Below are 22,627 nucleotides of genomic sequence, written 5' to 3' on the forward strand. Positions count from 1 at the left end.
ATGCAGAACAGGCAAACCATCAATAAATAGCACAAGCAGCGTAAAGAAACACATTTTGTAATTAGGTAAAAGTAAAGGAATACAAACAAAAATACATTTTGTAATTAGCTGAAAATGTTTGCCAGTTTTGCAATATAGAATCGTTACTGCAAACATTAGGGAAATGTGAACACTTACCAACTGTTCGCTCAGCATCTGTCTTGGCCAGCATACCAGTCGGTTGATCTATGAACATTTGCAAAATGCATCGAAACCAAGAACGAACTGTCAAAGCTTCATAGGATGTATAGCCCATACTAGAAAAAGCTTCATATAGTGCACTGCATAGGTAGAAGGGGAATAAAAGGTAAAGATATCTAATAAAAACGTGAAAATGTGGCAAAAAGTTTCATTTGGCTCTAGATATAGAAACACTACATATAAACAATTAGAAATAAAATAACAGAAAAGGTAAATTGCCACTCTTTTTGCATACTCTACAGATTTTGCTCACAGTATACTGATGCCTAAATACAGAGAACATAATAAATTCGGTAATGATGCCCATGGTAATTTAAAGCATATTTACAAATACGTGCATATGTTTTCTCTAGGTAAAACAAAGTGGAGAGAAAAGAATTCACACAATGTGGAATTTCTTATTCTAACAAAAGATAATCTGAGAGTAGTATCTAAACTGCTGATATACAACATTGGCAACAGTTTATCTGAATCAACCTGGAACTTTATATTGACACTACTCAAACCACCCCAGCCTGTCATTTAAAGCTAGCTCAGGTATCCCTATGCTATTCTGAAGTCTACTTAGTCCTAACCCTACGTAAAAGACGAAGAAGAGAACATCTGCTTTAGCAAATAAAGATGTGCCTGATCAGAAAAGTGTCATATTAGAAACAGATCAAGACAAAAAACATAAAAAGGCAACTTGGAGATGACATAGGAGACTGCTACATTTGCTATATACTTACAAATGTATATATGTAAGCATGTGTGTATATATATATATATATGCATATATATATATAGGTGTATATATACACACATACAAGTATACAGACACACACAGAGCACATCTGCTGTGTATACTTTCAAACAAACACTTGCTACTGTTCTACCAGCCAGGTGTCAGGCTGGAATCAATGGCGCCATCAACACTCAGCGCACAATCGTTCTCCTCTGCTGTTCAGTATTCCCAAACTTTTATTTGCCTCATCACTGTGACTACCTGCTGTAGTCACTTTTCCCCAAGCATATCAGCCTGTCTCATTAATTCTGCAGAAACTCCTGGCTAATGGACAACAGGTCTGTTCCGCACCCTCTTTGCAATTCCTATCGGATGAGCTCTGTATGTGCTTCAGGTCAGTGAAATTTCTTGAAAATAGTTACACCTTTTTATTTAAGATATTTCTTCCCTGGTCAGTCTTAGGTGCTTTGACTTTAACGAAAAATGCTTGTGCTCTTTTCTTGATATAGGTACATATAAATCTAGTTATTTTCTACTGAATTTTTACTCATGCTTGCAAGAGAGAGTCGCACTGGTCCAGATGACCAAACTGGATTCTATTTCTCAGTGAACAACATTAATACACTTTTTTTTTAATTTCTTTTTCAGTTAGTTAAAACAAATGACATTTGTACATTTTGTCTGAACATCCCTGCTGAAGTGCTACTGACAAAATAAATAAGGAGATAAAATGCAACCAAACAGAATAAAAAAATGAAAATTAAAATCCAGTACCAAAACACAAAAATTGGGATGCCTGTGGATTTAACATTCTTTGCAGTAATGCATAAACAGCAACAAAAAAATCCAACCCTTACCTAACCTTGATGTACACAGCTAGTCTATTTGGCCCCCTAAGCTTACAAAAACACTTTCTGCTGTAGTCTCACTCCTGTTTCTCTTGCTTGCTAGCAGGTAGGCCACTTAGGTATTGCCCCAGAGCTGGATAGGAACATGCTCCCAACCCTTCAGAAAGGAATGAACATTAACTACTTGCTAGAAGCATGGTGAGTGGTGCATCTAAATCAGTCAGCTTACACACATGTTCAAAGTAATAAGTAAAGGCTGTAATAATATCATGCACTACACAACACTGATCTGGAGAGGAACTTTTAGGCAGCATTGCGAAAGAAATACCTAAGCTTGTGCATATGTTCCCAAGGGCACAGCTTGTCCTTCAGAACCTTTATTATTAATATTAAAGTAGCTGATAAGCAGAACACAGCTTCAGTCTTAAAGAGACCAGGCTGAGCTTGCAGGGTGTATAACAGCATCAGCAACAAAATAATCTTTTTACTTTTTAACTGAGAATGTTTGATGTGAAAATTATCACAGCGCAGTAACCATGAAGTCTTAAGATCCCAGCACTTAGACACTTTGATAACTTTTGCTCTACAACTGCCTAAGGTAAATAAGTACAGGAATTGTATTACCAAAAAATTGTCATCTTTTTAGTATACGCCAAAATGACAATGTTCAGAATATAATACATCCGTATAATTACACCAAAGTCTTATTTTAGGCACTAATTGTCCTTTTACAAGGGAATCTGAGCACCTTACCACTCTCTTGATGAGGAAGGGAAGTACCTTTGCCTAGGATCAGATACAGACATTTTTACCTTGATGGGGACATATGCAACTGATGGGGGAAATAATGCAGGCAATCACAATCCCAGTATGCTAAGAGCAAAAATATCTACCTCAGTCTGAGTGCGTTATATCCCATGCTCACCGCACCCAGCATGGAGAGATTCATCAAAGAAGAGAGGGAGAGAAAGGAGGAGGAGAGAACATACACACATCTATAAGCAAAAGACAAATATCCATCATTGCTGAACTACAGAGTCATGCTTTCTCCAGCTAGCTCTCTCGACATGGACCCGGGAACCTGACATTTTCAGTCACTCCGTGGCACAATCTGCAAGAAGAGGGTGAGATCCCCTCATTCCTTTTTAAGGTGGTATTTTGAAATAAAGTTTTAAATTCCCTCAGACTGGAAGATCCACTTAACTTGGGTCTTTCAATTCTTGCACAAGTGCTCTAACTGCTCGACTAACATACACAAGGTACTACTACCAGCACTAACTGCATTTTTAAACAGAATTACAGCAGGGCTTTATGGGGAACTCAGTACAAGCCATGTGTGCATGCACTGCGCTTGCAAATTCAATCAGGCTCCCAAACACTTAAGAAGAGGAAACCTTAGGCTATGGTTTCAAATACAGTAAATGTACTTTTGCCCTAACAAAGATGGCAATACATCTGCAGATCACATATAACAATATAGTAGGCACTTAATTAATGTTACTAATGAAAACTTAAGTAACTACTTTCAATCGCTTCAGTGCTTACCAGGGGAATTAGTAATTAGTCTTAAGCACCTAAATTATACCAAAATTTCAGTGTAAGCATCAAAGTGTTTTTCTTGATCTTACTTGAAGAGCAAAACCCTCAAATTACAAATGGTTATTTATGTGCTTAACTCCTGTTTCATTCAGCATGAGCTGGGTGTCCGAAATCTTGCATGAATTTAACCCTCTCATACAAGGGGATTGAATGCTCATCTCCAGAGTTTCAAACTGCCACCCTAACAACTAAATTCAACCTCTTTTAGCATCTCCCTGCAAGAAACGCATAGATTCAACTTTGCCAGTCACACTAATACAGTCTTTACCATAGCCTGATTTACAGCTATCTTATTTAGTACAATATGTACCCTCAAAAATGTGCAATATTTTTCACTTTCAAACACAGTCCGAACATAAACACTTAAACACTCCCTCTCTTACATAAACACTAACTAACTCTTACATAAACACTCCCTCTCTTTCTCTCTCACCTTCCCAGCCTCCAAAGACTGATTCAGTTAAAAAAAAAAAAAAAAGCCTGTCTTAACTAAATAAAGCCTACTTAGGGCAATAAAATTTCTTTATTTAAAAATAAGCATTGGTATGTAAAAACATAGGCATGTGATACATGTTGTAATCCCAGTATTTAATTTAAAGCATCCATTTAGCAGGTCTCAGAAACTTTAGCTGCATGAACATCAGGCACATTAATATGCATTCAAAAATTGGCCCAAGATTACCAAAAAGAAAGTTTCAATGCATGCATTTCCTTATGATCGTTTTCTTTTAAGTTTTGGATACTACCCAACACATCCTCCTGAAAAAGTTATTTGTTTTCAGTAAGTCAATGTATTTAAATATTAAATACTTATCATATATTATCTTCAGATTTCTATAATAATATTTATCTTGACTTTTTATATAAAGATTTGTTTTGAATCTCTTAAGTGTAAAAGGTATGAGAAGAACAAGACCATATGTTTAACTAGAAATTTTCGATTTTACCAAGTTACAATATTCAACTCATTTTTAAAGTGCAGCTAGGCAGGAGGCTATTGCTTTGTCAAACTAACAACACTGCCAAAGTGTAACGATAATAGAAGGGGGCAGATGGTTACAACTAGGCAAATTAAAAATAGGTTATGGGTCCAGGCATTTCACTTTGGTGCAGTACTGGTCTTCAGAAGAGCACTGCTCTGGAGACATTGTTTAGGTCCCCATTTTTCAAAATCTATTAATGATAACACTGTTTCTATTTGGAAAAAATAAGTGGTTTGCTACATGAAAGACTTATAATTTTTGCAAAATATTTAGCTATCTTCCTGGCAAATTTTGATTATTTTAAGCTAATATTTATATGTAACAAACAAACAAACAAATAACGAATGAACACAAATAACACTGATTACCCCTGTGAAACGCATAGAAGACACAATAATTTCAAAAAATCTAGAACTTTCACAGATGCAAAGAACCTGAACCACCTTAATGAAACATTACTGTTTGAAGCAACATTTTCTATCAGGTAGATGACGAAATGAGAGGGTACTGGAAGAACCTGAAAGAAAAGGAGGAGCAATTTTTCACCTGTTTTGTATTAGATGACTTAGATATCTTGACACCAGCTGAGGCCACACCATGTCATCCCATCCAAACAACTGCATCATTGATAGAACAGGCTGTGGCTGGAGATCTGACAGAGCTTTGCTGGGCATGTCCAAAGCTAAGAGAGTAAAACCTGGTTTTAAACAGAGAAGAACATGGCACAGTGTTAATGGTTTCTCAGGATATTCCTGTTCCACTAGAAAGCATTGAAACTTCTTGATTATAATTAAAAGGTGCTGTTTTGGAAGTACCAGAAAGCTCAATGAAAACTGGGCAACTATTCTAAAGGATATTGTTTGTACACATAGCAAGATGTAGTCTCTATTCCAGGGAGTTTGTAAGCCAAGGTGATGCGCTAAATACAAAGAAGGAGAGACTGATTCAAACATACACAATTTTAAATATATTCATGAAACCACAGATTATAAATGCTGAAGACATAGCTTCACCACTGATGCAATAAAGACCACATGTCATAAAAATTTCCTTTTTTGTCTGCTTGGACTCCCTTTCTTGACTCCATCCGCAACTTCCTCCCTTATATGCATAACTGTGTTTTTACAAGGTTTAATTTATCTGCTCAGTTATTTTTACACAATTCTCTCAGTGAAGAACTGTATTTGGAAATGTACGGAGTCAGTAAAGTTGGTACCTTTCTAGTTTTACAGAAAAAATCTTATATATCAGAGGCTACTGCATAAATACAGCACTAAGGACAAAGTTGCTCTTGAAAAAGAATCTTCATACAACAGCTGCCCATATAGCAACTGGCACAGTACTTGGCCCAGAATTTTTGTTAATGAAGCATAACCTTTTCCTGTCCTACTAGGTCTATTGTGGAATCTACATCCAATACTAACAAAACAAAAATGTAACTTGTTCTTTATGCTGCAAATGACAAACGCATTTAAACTCAGGAAGATGTAATATGAAATGCTGAGAGTTATTAGGCTACAGGAAATGAGTGGCATCAAACTAGTTAGGGAAACAGACTTTGGAAGGGAATGAAATAAAGGGACTCACCAATTCCCAAATTTTCCAGTTGAAGTTAAATATAAATATAATATTTATTAAGATAGTGAATTATAAAACTGCATGCATTGAGAGGCTGATTTTAAATTTGCCAGAAAAAGTTAGTTTTCAGAGATGACAATGAAGGTATTTTAATTAATGTTGTAGGAACAGATTACTTTAAGCCCTGAAGGAGTTAACATTTCCTTGTGTGCCTCCAAATGGAAAAGGAGGTCAGAGTCCCCACTCTGCCTTAGGTGAGGAAGCAATTTGTGCCAGCCCTCTTCCAGATTATCACATTGTTTCTGCAGCATCAGCCATAACACGGGTGGGGGAGAAAGGGGAGACAGAAATGATAATGCAAGTCCCAGCCTCTTTGCCTGGCAGGGGGAGCAGCAGAGCTGTAACAGCTGCTCTCTCGTTGGGGCTGCAACTTCTAAGGCAAGTAGCTCATATGCATGGGAAGGGTTTGTCTTCCTCTCTAATACTGCCCAACACATCCATATAATGCAGGTCACAACTGCACTCCACTAATCCTAAACAGAATCTGAAATAGGTTGGTTTTCTTGTTATTTTGCTGTGTTAATATGATATAAATAGGAAAAGACACCACACTGTAGGAAATGAATGAAAACTGTAATGTTAACAACCTCTTCCTTTGGATTTGTATTGTTATTTTCCATAAATGCTTCAGCACTACCTTTGCACAGTGCCTCCTTCGTTAATGTTACCTACTAACCACTGCAGGACTACTTCAACTAAACAGTCTTTTAACGTTTCCATTCCTAACTCAGTACTTCCGAGCTTATATCTTTATTTAATTCAAATCATGATGGAAAAAATACTACTTTATATTTCACTTTATATTTCACTTCTCTAAATTTTAGTTAAATAGATACAAGACTTCATTGTAACTACAGATTAGTCCGTACTAAACTAAACTATGTACAAACTAAAATATGTAGCAGTATAATAAAATTTCAGCGAAAATAATACTGAGAAGAATACAATGCTAACTACTGACGTTAAAGATCTGACTTGGTTTTCATTCTGTTCACTGACATGCTGACCCTCTGGCTGGAGATGCAGTAGTATTCTTTGCAACACATACATAAGCAATATTGTATTTCAAGATTAAGACCCTTCAGTGCAAAGCAAAATGACAAATTAAAATGAATTATGAAATAGTTTTATGAGCATGAGCATAAAGGTTCAGCAAAATCCAACAGTCATAAAATCAACTTCTTAAAAACTGTCTTCAGATAAAAGTATTTTACAAAAATAAAAACGACACTGAATCACAAGCAAAATGAAAAAAACAAGTCAGCACAAAATTATAGTAAACTTCTGCAAAAAGATACAAATTCTAGATATAGTGAAATAAGTTATTCTCATTTATTTTATATTACATTTGCAATGTTGATTATAATCTGTGAATAGGAGAGAAAAATAAATCAGGCGTGCATCTTATCAAAATATTTAGCACAGATCTAACTTTTACATTTATACATATTTAAGTTACTACATGCAAGCAGAAATATCCCAAACTATAAAATCCTTGAAAGATTGTGGCCCAGAAAATGGTGAAAAATCCAGCAGTTGCATGGAGGGTCAATGCTAACCTGCAGCTGTGTCAGCAAGCTGTGGGGAAGGTGGCATCTGTGCCATTCTCTGACTCTTCAAATAGGGAAAGAAATTTCTCCAGAGAGCACTGGCGACAGCAAGGTGGTGCTCTTTAGCCACTAATGGAAGCTGTGCATCTGCGCCCGTGTTCCCTAGCTGAAGCCCCTGGCTTACACGTTTGTGCACACTCCTAGGGAGAAACAAAAAAAAAAATGTTTACATTCAATAAATGAAAAACTCAGATCTTTTAAAAATGCATTTACAACGACTTTAAACTGTAGAGTCTGATAACTGAAGGATCATTTTGTGTAATTAAAACCTTTATGCAAAGACATTATGCATACCAGTTATTTGATGGGTGAATGATGGCATATGAAGCACTATAAAGTTAATGTTAATTACTAATGTCAACCATTAATTATATGCTTTTTAATATGTCAGATCAAAATGAGAAATAGGCAGTTTAAAACGAACGTTTGCCTTTTGCAACTGCTAGAATGACAAGCAAGTCTGCTTACAATCCAGAGCCAGATGCTTTTTCAAATTTTTGTCAATAAGGCTTTTAGGATAGGGTTGTGTACAGTAAATAATGGCAAATGATTTTGCTCAACTGTATGGCTTCCTTTTAAAACCTATTTCTAATTTGTAAAACCTCACTAGATACAATTTTGATAAGAGAAAAGATTCATGCTATCCTGATGCGCTGCAGACAATTAGGTTTGACAGCAATGCCCATAGCTTTCTTAGTACAGTAAGGACAAAAGTTACCACTACACATAACTCCCATCTCTTCCTGAGACAATGTGGCATGAATTCAATAACGCACTCAATTTTCTTTGATTCTTCTAGTACCATTCCTGCTACTTAATCTAATTTGGAAGTTGTGACTTTCTAGAGATTTCATAGAGATATGTCTGCAGGGAATCAATGTTCTCAGAGAAATGGGGGTGGGGGGGGGAAGCATTAATAAATTTGTCTGGTAGAGAAGCATAGGAGGCATTACTGCACTGGACTGATCAACTAAATAACATGCTTATTAAAAACAATCTGTAGGAACGCACTATCATTTCTGTTCCTATTTATCTTCTGGTCAACTCAATTGAGATTGTGCATTAAAGCACAGGCAGCAATATTACATTTGCTTTATTAAATTCTATAAACAGCACTGTAAAGTCAGAGTCAAGATATTTGTTAAGATAATGGCAAACAGCGAAGGCATTGAGACTTGCCTTAAACTAACATTTGTACACTATAACATTTTTTTTAAATTGCCATTGTCACAATAGCAAGCATTTCACAAAACCGTCTTTTCTCCTAGATCTTTATTCTGTGCTCATCCTAATTTGAAATAAAACAAAACAAAAACAGAAAAAAATTCCAGACCCTAGTTCCCTTCTGGGAATGTGGGAGAATTATAAAAGAATTACACAACTCACAGCACTCATTAGGACATCTGAAATGGAATAATTTTAAATAAAGAGTAGGCTGGCTGCAAGGCCTTCACTTACTAAGGCTGATATTAGAAGCGCATCTCATTATATCAAATTAGTATCCAAAAATTCTGCCTAACACATAATTTAAAACATAAAACATACTGGCTGTCAAAGGTAACGATACCTTATGCCTGCCTGCAGGCATCCATTAGTTTCAACAGGACAGACACAGAGAATTGAGTATCAGCTACCTTTTGAATGGCCACATTTAAGAAACATAGAAGGGTATGTAATATCAGGAGGAATCAAATATTTCTTTGAGAGACAGCTCCAGTCCAAACACAGCAACAGAAGCCAGGACTTCTCAGCCCATCCCCTAATCCAACATTTATTCCCTCCGTGGCTTCACATAAAACATACAGCCTTTGTTAGCCTCAGTTTCCCAGCCATGGTATTTGGATAGTAAAACAGCTTACCCTTTAAGGATGCTGTGAAAACTATCAGTCCTTAGAAACTGAGGATTATATTCAGGATGTCAGTTGGTATTCCCATTTACAAGGCATATTTTCCAAGTCAACATGAATCGAAAAAACAAGTGAGATTAGCATAAAAAGTCAAACAGTACTTCTTTGGAAATTTCCCGTATTAAAAAAAGGAAAAACAAAAGGGTGAAGAAAACACAAGGTCAAGAGGACGAATAATGAAAAGGCAGAAGAAGGACTAAAGAAGCAAGATAAAAATATATTTCTGCCCATTACAACACAAAGTTTAACCGTAAAAACATAAAGGGCTTTTCCGTTTTATTTTGTTAAAAAGGGAAGCATATAATGTAGTATAGTGCCTCACAGTGCAGAGAATAAAACTTCCAGGACCAAATTCTGCCCTACTTACATCTGGACTAAACTGTAAAATTGCACAAAGACCTTTTTCTCTCCTCTACATTGCCTCTCCAAAGGATGGCTTGCATCTCCTTTAGCCATCTATGCAAAGTAGAAGGGTGTACAGACTACCAAAGTAAGGTAATATATCTCTGTGTCAGTGGAAGGGCAACATGTACAAATCAGTATTTATGTTTATTCATAGTAACCTACACAAATGCTTGCAACAAGGTAAATGCTTAGAATCAATGGGGCATCAATATTTGCTGCAGCTTATGTAGCTAGCCTCTTCCACCAATAAGCAAATTTATTTAATTCCATAAAAATGTTGATAAATACAATTTTTATTTTTATTCAGGCTTCTACATTTTTCTAACGTTAGACAAGCATATCAAACACTGTTCCATTTCTGAAACTATATATATCTGATTTTCCATTTTCTTAAGACTTATGGAACCACCAGTTGCCTCATTACAATGGTAATAACTTGGTGTGTTTTTTACTTATTTTAAATCCTGGATTTTCTATTTCTATAAAAAGAGGTGTTTTTTCATTTTGCTATCAAATAAACCCTGGGTTTATAAAAGAAAGGAATCTTTGTGCACCCTGAATGAGGATTGTGCTGGATGTATAAATATAGCAGTAGCATGCAGGATTATTTTCCATGTCCTACACTTGAGTAAAGAACTGAAACCATTTCTTTGGATGCAGATATTGTAATCATAAACCACGCCTTTGCTACCTCAAGCCTGGATTACCAAAACAGAGTGAAACTTTAGGTCAAACCAGAAAAGTAAAACACACATAAAATGCAAAAGCCTGCCTATGCAATGGAAACTGAAGTCACTACTAGTCCATAATCCACACTGGCTGCACGCTGGCTCCTAAAATTAAAATATCATTTAAAGTGATCTCCAAGGGCTTAGCATGCTCCAATGTGACACGATGCCCATCTCCTCTTCCCACTAATACCACAGGTGGGACTAGCAGAGACATGGGCCACCATCCTCAGTAGCTCGCAGACCACAAGCACAGACACTGCTTTCTTCACAGGTAGTTCTCCCAGCTCCTGTGCTCCCAGCCCAGGCCAGGTGGTACCCACAGAACCCCAATGTACAACATAGACAAGATTAAACCCAGGGAAGTCTTTTTAAAAGCTCTGTAAGACCTTTTGATGTTGAAGCAAACAGATGAGAAAAATCATCAGCAGAACCAACACTCTAGGTAAAACTAGAGAGATTGGGTAGAGAGATATAAGTTATTTCTAAAATGATAAATGGTTTTGATGCTTAGAATTTTAAATAACAATATCAGTTCTTTCAAGAAAGTCAGAAGTAAAATGAAACAAAGCATCATCACAGTAGGATTCAAAGATGGGTAATAATAGGAGCTTTGTGCGCTCCGCAGATCAATGGACCTGAATAATACAACACTGGCCCTTCCCTTCCAAACCTTCTCCCTCTTGTTGCCTCACCATAAGACTTTCAATGCAGTTTCTTGTTTGGATATTTTGGCAGCAAATGCATTTTGGCTTGGTCCTATTTTAATGTTGCCATAGTGGTGTCAGAGGCAATAGAAGTGGCCAGGGGAAGCTAAGGCTTCATCAGCTATGTGGTAATTATGAAGATTTCAGCACAAAGAACTGAAAAGATATGGAAGTTAGTTGATCCAGGGAACAAAAAAAAAAAAAGTTTTGATTTCAGTGAAGAAGACAGAACAGCTTTACATTCCTTTGACAAAGCCCTGACACAGAGGTGATGTCAATGACTGAGAAATGTGGGCAGCAATAAAAAGTTATCATCAACCTAATGTCTCCCAAAAATCAAAAATCACATTAACACAATGAAAAGCATATTTGTTTCTGCTGAAGAGATCAGCAACAAGATATACAATAAAGATAGCATGAAAATAAAATCCAAAACACAATGCCAATGTTAGAAGTACTCTATTCCCTAAGGAAAGGTGATTTTGCTTCCCTTCCTTTCTTACTTGCCAATACAAAGAGATTATATAGCACTACTGTATGGCAAAATATTGAGCTTGTAGAAATCTATGCAGCCACACTTTCTGTGGTTGTATAAATCATATTGTAGTGATACACTCCAAATTTTTCCTATTACTACAGGAATAAAACTCTGAGATCTCTGCTAGAAAAAGACAGAGCAGCTCATTCAGCTTCAATGACCAAACAATATTTACTAAGTAGTATTTCAGAATTTAGTTCAAAATTATTCACTCAATTTTGCTTTCTTCAAATGTCATAAAACATCAATACTTCTTTAATACCTCTATTATATAATTATTATATATTATTATATAATACCTCTAAGATTTAGGTAGAGTTTCTGTAGAACACACATGACAGAAGTTGACTAAATTCTACCTAACTGATCAAATATCTAAGTCCTCTTTCTTATATCCCTTTATAGAGCACCCAATATATTGAGACTGTTGTGACTGCAGTAGCAACCCAGTGGAAGAAGTAATCCCACATCAAATCAGAATCTCTCAATTTAAGTTGTTTCTGTATCCACAACATACATACAGAGTGTCTGTGAAGTTTCTTAATATTTGAACAACAGCTTTTTCACTCTCTGATAACTCAAAAACAAAGAGCACAGAATTTTAATGCAACCTTTGGGGAAATAAAAAATAGATTTCAGAAGGATAAGCAACATGAGAAGCTGAATGCCAAAAATAGATTTCCCCATCCTTTAACAGAAACATTTGAAAAAATGGGTTTATAATGAAAGTGTCAGTGTTGCCTGAGCCATAATGATAGCATCACCACCACAGTGCTGTACTGCAGACTGTACAAACAGAACTGGAAAAATAATGATAAAATATTATCAAACATTAACATGCCTCCGTCAGCCCAGTATTTATTACAGAATGTTTCAGTGTTCTTCCTTCAGTTTAATCTGCTTCAATAATCCAAAATAAACTGCATGTTTAAATGTTTACTGCAAAAAGGATGTCTGAATAATACATCTGGCTATGTACATGTATATGTAACTGCTTGGTATGATGAAGTAGGGTAGGAAGCTGAGGGAAGAGGGATGCTGTTCAGAACTGTAACATGCAGGACAATTTTTATTACATGCTTCTTTAACTCATCCATTGGTGCTCAAGTATTCTATGGCTCAGTCTATATAGTACAAAATCACACACATTACAACGTTACAGCATGTCTTCATCAGGCACAACAATGTGAGATGCATAGGCAGACTGACATGTTTCAAATGTTGGGTGAGATCCAAAGAGACGAGAGAAGGAGTAAAAGGATGTAGTGGTTAAAAAACAGGGCACAAACAGATCTCAGATTCCCAAATCATAATTCCCAGACTGCTCACTTAGTAGTCACATCACCCTCTTTTGACCAGAACGTTCCCTAAGTGCCTGCAATTCATCTACATGCCCACAAATGCCTTGAGCTGAGCATCTAACTATTTCTAATTTCTATCTACTTGGGCCCTGAAATCTGACCATTGCTAACCCATACCAACAAAAGCAAGCTGCACAGGGTGCAGCAGTAGCTACCACCATTTTAAAACTTGAATATGCATTTTTATATAGCACCAATGACTCAAAGCCACAGGGGGCAGGGCACCTGGGTTCAGTTTTGACAGTCTGGTTTTGGGATCAGACTCTGTTCCTTGGATTGTGAGTTTTATGTTAAATAAGTCACGGGATAAAAACCCCAAAATCCTAGAGCAAGGACTGGAACCCATGATACTCTTCCCTCTCAACATTATGTCAGGACTCCCCAGTGGTTCTAAGCAGAGAGAATTTTGCTCTTCATGACACTAATTCAGACACCTCTGGTTCCACCAGAAACAGATTCAATCCTTCACTCTCCATTTTCTGTAGTCTAGCAGTAGATAAATTCCCACTCAGCATGCAAGAATTCTGGGGTGTGGGGGGGTCACTCTTCTGAAATACCTGTTTCTCCCCATATGTTCAAAGGGAGCGAAAGTGCTTAACTCTCTGTTTTGACTTCCACTCTGTAGGCCGTACACCTAAAATGTAGGCATTGAAGCAACTAATTGTAGGCACCTAATTTCTTTATTAGAGCTATACTTTGTCTTTTGAAGGGAAGTTATCAAAATATTCATACTGATTTGATTTAAAAGACACACATGGTATATATGCCAAATGAGTTGTTGCTCAGCTGGACCTGTTATTCTAGGCCATCAGACCACTGTAACTTTGAAGAATCCTACACTACTTGAGGGTAGGAGACTTCGAAGTTCTAGTATCCTGTCAGATCATCTGAATGGAGCTGGCAGGCAGGCGGATGGCATAGCACTCGAGAGTAAAAAGTCAAAAAAGACCTAAATCACCATAACACTCTGGCACTGACATCCTCCACACCTCAATTTAAAGTATTTAAATAAATAAATATATTTAAAAAGCAGAGCATCTAACATAGGCTGTAAGAGATGCACACATTAGGGGAATATTTCAATTAGGACAGCTTCTCTGTAAAGCCTTAGTTAATCATTGCTAAATGATACTGCCCCCTCAAAACCCTAATCAAATTGTTCCCTGTTTTTTCACATGCATATCAGGAAACCATTGTCCCTAAGCATCCTAAAACATATGCTGCATTATGTTCTCATTAAAAAATGCTTATTATCAAAACAAAAAAGGCAACAGATTCTTTCAATTTACCACACATCAGTTGCTGCCTGAGTAGAAGCAGACTACATACTCTAACTCTAACTAAACATACAGTAGGTTTAAATGGAACCATTCCAATTCTTTCATTGATGGCATAAATCTTCAAATCTCAGTGGAAGAGCCTAGTGTATTTCTATTGTTAGTGGATCATTGACAGAACAGAACCAAGAGTTAAGAAGCTTCTAATGTGACAATTTATATAAGCATAGTAATTAACATATATTAAAAATCCAGATAATCTCCCCCAATCAAACCAATGAAGGGCAGCCCATGGGCATTCAAATCACACATTTCAATTTAGGTCAGGGTCACCTTTCCAAGTTAAATAATATCAACAGAAAATACCTTATACTAAATGGCCTGCTCAGTTACTAAACATATTCAGCAAATTACATAAAACTCTTCGAAGATGCAAATATTTTAAAAAGAGTTAACCATTGTAAATAACTACTTTTTTTGCTTGAATTGATTTCAAGACTGAAGACAAGTTTCGATTCTCAGACACTATTTGGGTATATACATATATAACCACTAAAACATATGAAAGGCTCGGAAAACAGGATAGATCCTTTCAAATGTTGTAACACAAGTACATCAGCAGCAATATTTTCTCATCTTCCTCAACTGGGCACCATTAAACACAATACAAGTAGTCAGTAATTAAAAATACATTAAATAACTATCCTATCTACAGCTAAAGCCCTTATGACTTTTTAATAATCTTTATTATACTTTGTGACTATTTCTGAGCTTTTTGTTTTATACAGCTTCTACAAGTAAGTCAATGAACTCTACAAAGAAAAGCATTTGATTATGATTTTGACATAAAATAAGAAGTAGATCAACCTAAAGCAGCACTCTTTATGAAGCTTTCCAAGTTCAATATTATTAAAAAAAGAAATCACCAACCATTGCCGCTGGCCCTGTAATAGGCAAAAATGGGAAATATCCCCTATTCAAGTCAATGCTCATAACAAATTATTTTTGACAACAGATGCCGTAATACATCATTTGGCATCTACTTCATTAGAAAAAATGACTCAAGAAATTTGGCTCTTCTTTGCCTCAAAGTAATACGGAGGAATCTGGAAGAGCTACATTCTTTGCTAAACTCTTTAGATTTGAATGTAACACTTCAAAAAGCCTGTAACACGAAGAAAGATGAAGCGAAAGTCTCAGCTTTTAAGATGTGTTTCTTTTACATGGCAGAATGGAAACAATAATAAATTATGATATATGGATATATTCATTATATTATTGAACTATTATTTCAGGTGAGATATACACAGTAATGAAAGAATAGCAATCAAATCTCACAAATAAAAAATCTCTGTAAGCTTGTTTCCTGATTGCTACATATGTCTTAATTGAAATAACAATTCAATATTCTTAAATAATTCTTGACTAGCTATCCAGAGACTTTCAGGGTTCAGGATGATGACTTATGCATCCACAAAAGCTCAGACTATAGAAGAGCAAACTTATCTCTCATTGCTCGATCCACTCCTGATCAGGGAGTTGCTAAAAAAAAAAAAAAAAAAACACCTATGACCTAATCTATTTCAAAGTTTTAAAACCAAGCACTCAAAAGAAGGGGTGTCAGTGTGTAAAGCTGCTGTATTTCTGGATGTGGCAAAGGCTAAAAAAGAGGGACAAAGTGCATTTTGAGCATTCTGGATGTAAAAGGCTGAGCAAGATGATCCTTCTTAGCATTTCTCATCAGGAGGAGGACACACTCCCAAACCACCTTTGTCTTGTATATTCTGCCTCTTGTACAAGTATTAGGATGCTGCATCCCTTGAAACATTAAATATTTTCACTCTTTGGGAGTTAGCCTTCTGGAATTTTAGAAGAAAGTAGAACATAGGGGAGAAAAAGGTGACTCAGTATTTGCAGTGCAATTCACATAGTCCTTTCCTTTTTTTTTTCTATTCAAATCCAGAAGCTGTGCCAGAGTAGTATAAGCCTGAGCATTCCTGTCCTTTACTGGGGAGCAGCAAAAGTTCCCAGGATACCACTAACAGACTTGGAAGAGACAAAAGGCTATAAAAGCCTGTTTTAAATCTTGTGGAGCTGCAGCAAAAAACGTGGAAATCTTTCAAATAGGAAAGTGGACACACAGAAAATGCTGCAAAGTTAGCTTAGAAAGAAAAAACCATGAAACAGTGTGACCTCCAAGCACAGTCCACTCTCCCACTTCTATTACACTACTGCTTTCATCACAGTCTCCCTTTGGCGACCTTTCCCCCATGCACCGTAGGGGGGAAGAGAAACCTGGAATGAACATGAACAGCCTGTCCTGTCCTTGTGACTCCCCCAGACGGCCGTGGTTGCAGTGAGACTTGCAAGGATCAAGGCAAAACAGATGCCAAAATCATTCAAGTGAAAGCTGTTACATGAACGCTTGCAGGAATCTTCTACCTGTTGCTTCATGCAAGTCATAACAAATGTATTAAGAAATGGTCCAGCAGTCTACCTGAAACATCTCTCATTAAATGACAAGAGACAGCAAGAAACTGGTAGAGACCTAGAATAAAACAAAATCACCTAGTACAAAAAAAATTATGGAAAAAGAGAAAAGAAATAAAGCTTCAAATTTTTGTCCACTGACTGGATTCCTCTTACTCTAAAGAGAGGCAAAGTAATTATCTCCCAAAATGTGATTGTATAATGTGCAAAACTGGAGTTAGGTTAAAAAATTCTAATGTTTTCTAGGTATTTAAATCCACATTTCAGAGGAAAGCTGTTCATTAATGGGTCTGTATTCATCACAGATACAAAATCTTAACACTTCCTGTATTGCTCCTTCAATCTACTGGTACATAGGTAACCGCTTCTTCATTTTTAGATGAAGAATACTAGGAAAATTTTTTCTTAATTCCTTATTTGTGAGCTTTTTTAAAAGAAATTCACTATATTTTCTTAAAACATTGACTATTTTGTTAGCAATCAGACAGCGTAACAGTCCCATTGTTACTCACTAATTCATTTTAGGGCATTATAAATGATTTTACTGATTTTTTTGAATGGCTAAGGCTTGATGAGCATTTCCTGTATATGTCCAGCTGAAGCAATGTCCAAGGCAGCATCTGCAGGACCACAACAAAAAAATTATTTATCTGCACATCAAAGAGCTCATCTGTTGATATTAACGATTCCCATCTTCACTGGTATGGAAAGTGTTAATTCCGTGAATAAAAGGTTTTCAACTGCAATTGAATCATGTGAAGATTATCAATATAGCAGTAATGTATAAAGAGGCTTCAGCAAGGTTACTGAGTTTAATATAATCCTCTCTATAGCTAAGCACAGTAATAAATAGAGAACCCTGCATTAACCGTGACAGCATGTTGTGTGTGCTCAGTAATACTTCAAAAACATACAGGAGAACAAGAAATCCCCAAAATCTTTATTATGCTCAAAGACAAAGTAAAGATATTAACGAGAACAGACACACAACCCTAAAACACACCAGTACAGAAAAGCCAAACAACCAGAGCAGCAGAATATTAGTTAGCACTTTCTCCTTAACTCTTCTCAAAGGGTGTAACTACATCACAGAAAAGACAGGTTGTTTTGCCCATAATTTAAATTAGCAGCAGCAAAGCTCTAGACTGCTTTGCTGAGGTCCACTGAGAGGGAATACTACATCCTCTTCAGCCACCCTAGCAAATTTGTGCCAGACAGCTCTCATTTTTCCTAACCACATTTAACTAAGATTAGGTTGAAAAAGCAGCAAAAACTATGTAAGTTGTATGTGAATTCAGCGCAACCAGTTCACATATGAAACAGTCTTGGGAAAATCATGTAGCTAATTTGAGCTCAAATGCAATTTTTCCTCCATTACCTTCACTGGTATTCAGCCTAGTCAGCCTCTCCCCTGTACTACACAGAATTACACTATGATCACAGTTCTCCTGTTATCTTTAAAGTACTGTAATTATAAACTGAACACATAGACACACAGAGTTACTCCCTACTTCCCCAAAATATCTTGGCAATTCCCAGGAGAGTTAAATTCATGTCATAGCACATGATGAGAGTTTAAAAGAAAAACGCAAAACACACTTCACCACCATCAATAGGACCTACCTGAAAACCAAAGAAAAGACACCAAGCATTCTGGTGGCAAGTGTTATATGACAGTGTGACAGACACTTCCTGTCACATCAGGGAAGGCTCTGCTGGGACTCCTGGGGAGTTCTGTGGTCAACCCTGACTGAAAGGCTCCTTGCCTCTTTTTGTTGTTTTTCTTCTTTTTCTTTCTTTTTTTTTTTTTTTTAAACAAGGGCCATCTTTAAAAGGTTTGTTAGAAAACTAAGGAGAATTTGTAATTACATTTCTGCAAGTTGAAATTACAAGGGATATAAGTTCAATTAACTTTTTAAAACATGAGGTTAAATTTGGCTTCTAAACTATCTTATAAAAGAACAGGGAGTCTAGATCACTTTAGATTTTTTTTTCCCCCAAGTTTATAGCCTATATGAGGAACATAAAAACTAATATCTGCCATATAGGGAACAGAAAGTATTAGCTGTTACATTTTTTCGCTGGGAAAAGCAACTATTACCTGCACTCAAGACAGTTTTTAACAGCCTTCCATGATAACTGTTCCTTCTTACCATCAGGGCAAGGTGTAAATTCAACTGAGGATTCAAGGGTCAAGGCAAATAACAGGGAGCAAATGGTCCTAAAGTGAGGCTAAACACCACCTTTCTTAAAATACTCAAAAGAAAGAACCACTCAACGCAGTCAAGGCCTTTTCAGTGAGCCCTTTGCTTTTGAAGTTCTAAAAAAAAATGTTGCATATTAAAAAATATCATCATATACCACAGTCCTGCCTTGAAAAAATACCGTTGAGCACAAAAACCATGTTCTCCATTCTTACTCAGAAACCCTTCATGAAGGTGTATGGAAAACTTTCATGTCACTATAAAATGAATCAGATGTGAATATAGTTTGTAATATATCAGCATCAGAATGCCTGTGTACCTGGCAAACTTAAACAAAGCAGAAATGCTGAAATGAAAAAACAAGTGCTTCTGATTTCAGTCAGGTTACTACTATAGAGATAAACTGTAGACTTCAAATGTGTACTTTTCAGAGAACTCTTCTGTTACAGCAAAACCTCTAAAATTCTTCATCTTCTAGAAATCATCTGTTAAATAGTGCTCTTTTTTTGAAGAGCTAGAATCACGGAGTAATTTAAGCTGGAAGGGACCACTGGAGGTCACCTGGTCCAACTCCTGTTCAAAGCAGGGCCTGTTAGATCAGGGTGCTCAGGGACTTGTCCAGTCGAGTTCTGAATATCTCCAAGGAGGGAAATTTTACAACCCCACTGAAAAACCTGTTCCAATGGTTGACTCCCCTCATTGTGAAAATCTTATCTAATTAGAATTTCCTTCATCACAATTTCACTCCATTGCCTCTTGTCTTACCACTGTACACCTCTGAGATGAGTCTGACTCCATCTTACCTATAACCTCCAATTAGGCAGCTGTAGAAAACAAAGAAATGCCCCCCCCTACCCCAAACCACCACCTTTTCTTAAGGCTGAACATCTCAGTTCTCTCAGCCTCCCCTCACGAGGCATGTGTTTCAGCCCCCCAGCCACCTTGGTGGTCCTCTGCTGGAGTTAATCCAGTATGGCAATATCTTTCTTGCTACTTACTTATGTAATACAGTTTATTTGAAATGCATTCCTCTGGAACACCAGGAGGGCAACAAAGTGTGGCAATCTGTAGCTACACAATGGACCAGAGTCTGTTACAAAAATTTTCTGAATTTTAACAAACTAAGTTTCTTATACTAAGCCTTTATTGTTTCTTGTTCAGGAAAAAAATAAGAAAATACTCCATGCAAAATGATAACTATACAGTGCGACTGGAATGCCAGTCAGCTGGCTCTGACAGGCCAGTAGTGAAATCCATTTTTTAAATGCAATCAGTTTTCAAAAAGCATCCCACCTTCAGCTCTTTCCTGGGACTCTGGGATCAAGATTATCCCAGCTGACATAGCATTGTAATGATGGGACAAGTTCATATCTTCTGTATGATACTGTTTACACCTTCTAAAAAGTAATTTTTCCACACATTAGAGATATCTAAAAATATTGAAAGCTTAATAGGTTGACCTTAAACATTAAACAGACTTCTCCTTACAATTCAGAGCCCAGCAATTTGAGGTGCTCCCTGTTACAGACACTGGGGATCAGACAGTCACATCCTGGTATACTTGTAATTTTATGAACTGTACTAAAAGGGATCTCTCTCTAAGTTCAGGGTGCTTCATTCAAATACATCAAAAATATACAGAACATTTTGGAAAAACTTACAATTTGAAAAATGTAATGGTAAATTTCTGGCCCTGTAAAGATCATTAAAACTGTTTTTAGCCAAGCTACGAATACCAAAGTTTGGCAAATTGCTTGGAACAAATTCAGACAGGTCAACTTCACCATCTCTTTCAAGTGTTTTCTTCTATCTGCCACAGCTTTAGACATCCAGTTTCTCTCATTACGTACTCTTTCAGACTTAAGTACCAAGACGACAAAGAAACTTCTCAAACACCAGTCCTGGCTGCAGAAATTGAAATGTTGATTGATGCTATCTCAGTTTAAATTTCCTGATCTGATCAGGAAATGCAAAATAGACTGTAAGGATAACTATACAAAGTCTTGAGAGGAGATAAGGAAACAGTATCAAAACATAAACCTCAAACACTGAAAATCAAAAAGAAAAAAATTACTACTACTACCCATAATTACTTTTTCAGACATTCTGAATATAATTTCCAGTAACCATCTTTCTTATCATTATGTATGTGTAGCACTTCATTATTATCATGACATCTTTATTTTTAGGTAGTAAGCCTTAGAAAATACTTTTGGCATGTTTTATTATTTCACTTAATTTAGAACAAGGGCATGACAGAGAGAAGAACTGTAGTTCAAATGCAAAGTTTTTAAAAAGCTGTTTCAAATGACACTCTTTTGCTCCTCTCTAGCTGCCTATGCAGAAAACCCAGCACTATATGCATATGTATGCTCTCTAGCAACTTGCTGGGAGTCGTATACTGTAAGTAGAGAGCAAAAGATTTTCCTAAACCAAGAGATAAAAGAAATTTTGGAAGGCAGGCAGCTTGTAGTCAAGATAATGAAGTAACTTGTTTCCAAATTCTCAAACAAAATATTGCACTTCCTGAAAATCAATTTTGTTCTTTATGAAGTATCTGTTGTTTTAAAAGATGCTTTTTATGTAATGCATCTTTCTAGTGAAGGAGATTACTTTGGGTACAAAACATCCCCTACTAACATTGTTCCCAACATCTGGTAATACAGACAGCAGAGCTAATTTTTTTTCATTCAGGAAGAACTGTAGGCTTGCTAAACTTTTATCATCATCTCCTCAGAAACACAGTAAAAAAATCACTGTTAGAACTGATGGTTTATTAGATCAAAGCTACCATCAACAATGTCAATTCTGCCTGGCCGTGTTAACAGGAAAATGTTTTACGAGTTCTACCACTGGGCATCCATTTAACTTCCAGCACCAGCTATTCTGTAAAACCGTGAACATAATTTATTTGGTGACCTGCGTGTGCGGGAAGCATTATCTAGGCGAAACTTCTCACAGTCTGACAAAATGCTTTGATTTACACTGTTCAGATGATTGGACAAAGAGAGTTTAAGCAATCACCAACAATAGCTTTTATCTCCAAATGTACTAAAAATGTAATACTACACGAGAGCAACCAATTGCTTTAAGACCAGATTTGATAAAATAGGAATGATTGGATAAATATTACATTTTCAACTTGGACACATCTTGTCCATTAGGTTTAAATATTGTGTAAAGTTCATGTTTATCTTAAACATCATTTTTAGCGATTTCACCACACAACATTCACAATGTCTCCATGGTATCCATGGCAACCTCTTTGCTTACATTGAGCTTAAAATACATATTCATTCCAATTAAGTGAACAGAAAACAACCATTCATATTTCCTCAGACTACTGCCATCTTTTCTTTTAGTTAGTA

At 36.4% G+C, this 22,627-nt stretch overlaps 1 protein-coding gene across 3 annotated transcripts in view; it reads right to left on the bottom strand.

The window, feature by feature from the left end:
* Positions 1–22,627, bottom strand: part of MMS22L (MMS22 like, DNA repair protein) — a 98,379-nt gene that overhangs the window by 21,275 nt on the left and 54,477 nt on the right. For all 3 annotated transcript variants that reach the window (XM_026122125.2, XM_026122124.2, XM_026122126.2), the window contains 3 exons: positions 7,592–7,782; positions 4,941–5,091; positions 178–320 (listed from right to left, as the gene is read on the bottom strand). In XM_026122125.2, coding sequence (XP_025977910.2) covers positions 178–320; positions 4,941–5,091; positions 7,592–7,782 — 485 coding nt within the window. The remainder of the gene's footprint in view (positions 1–177; positions 321–4,940; positions 5,092–7,591; positions 7,783–22,627) is intronic.

This window comes from Dromaius novaehollandiae, chromosome 3, assembly GCF_036370855.1.
Source record: "Dromaius novaehollandiae isolate bDroNov1 chromosome 3, bDroNov1.hap1, whole genome shotgun sequence".
In the NCBI taxonomy this organism is placed as follows: Eukaryota; Metazoa; Chordata; class Aves; order Casuariiformes; family Dromaiidae; genus Dromaius; species Dromaius novaehollandiae.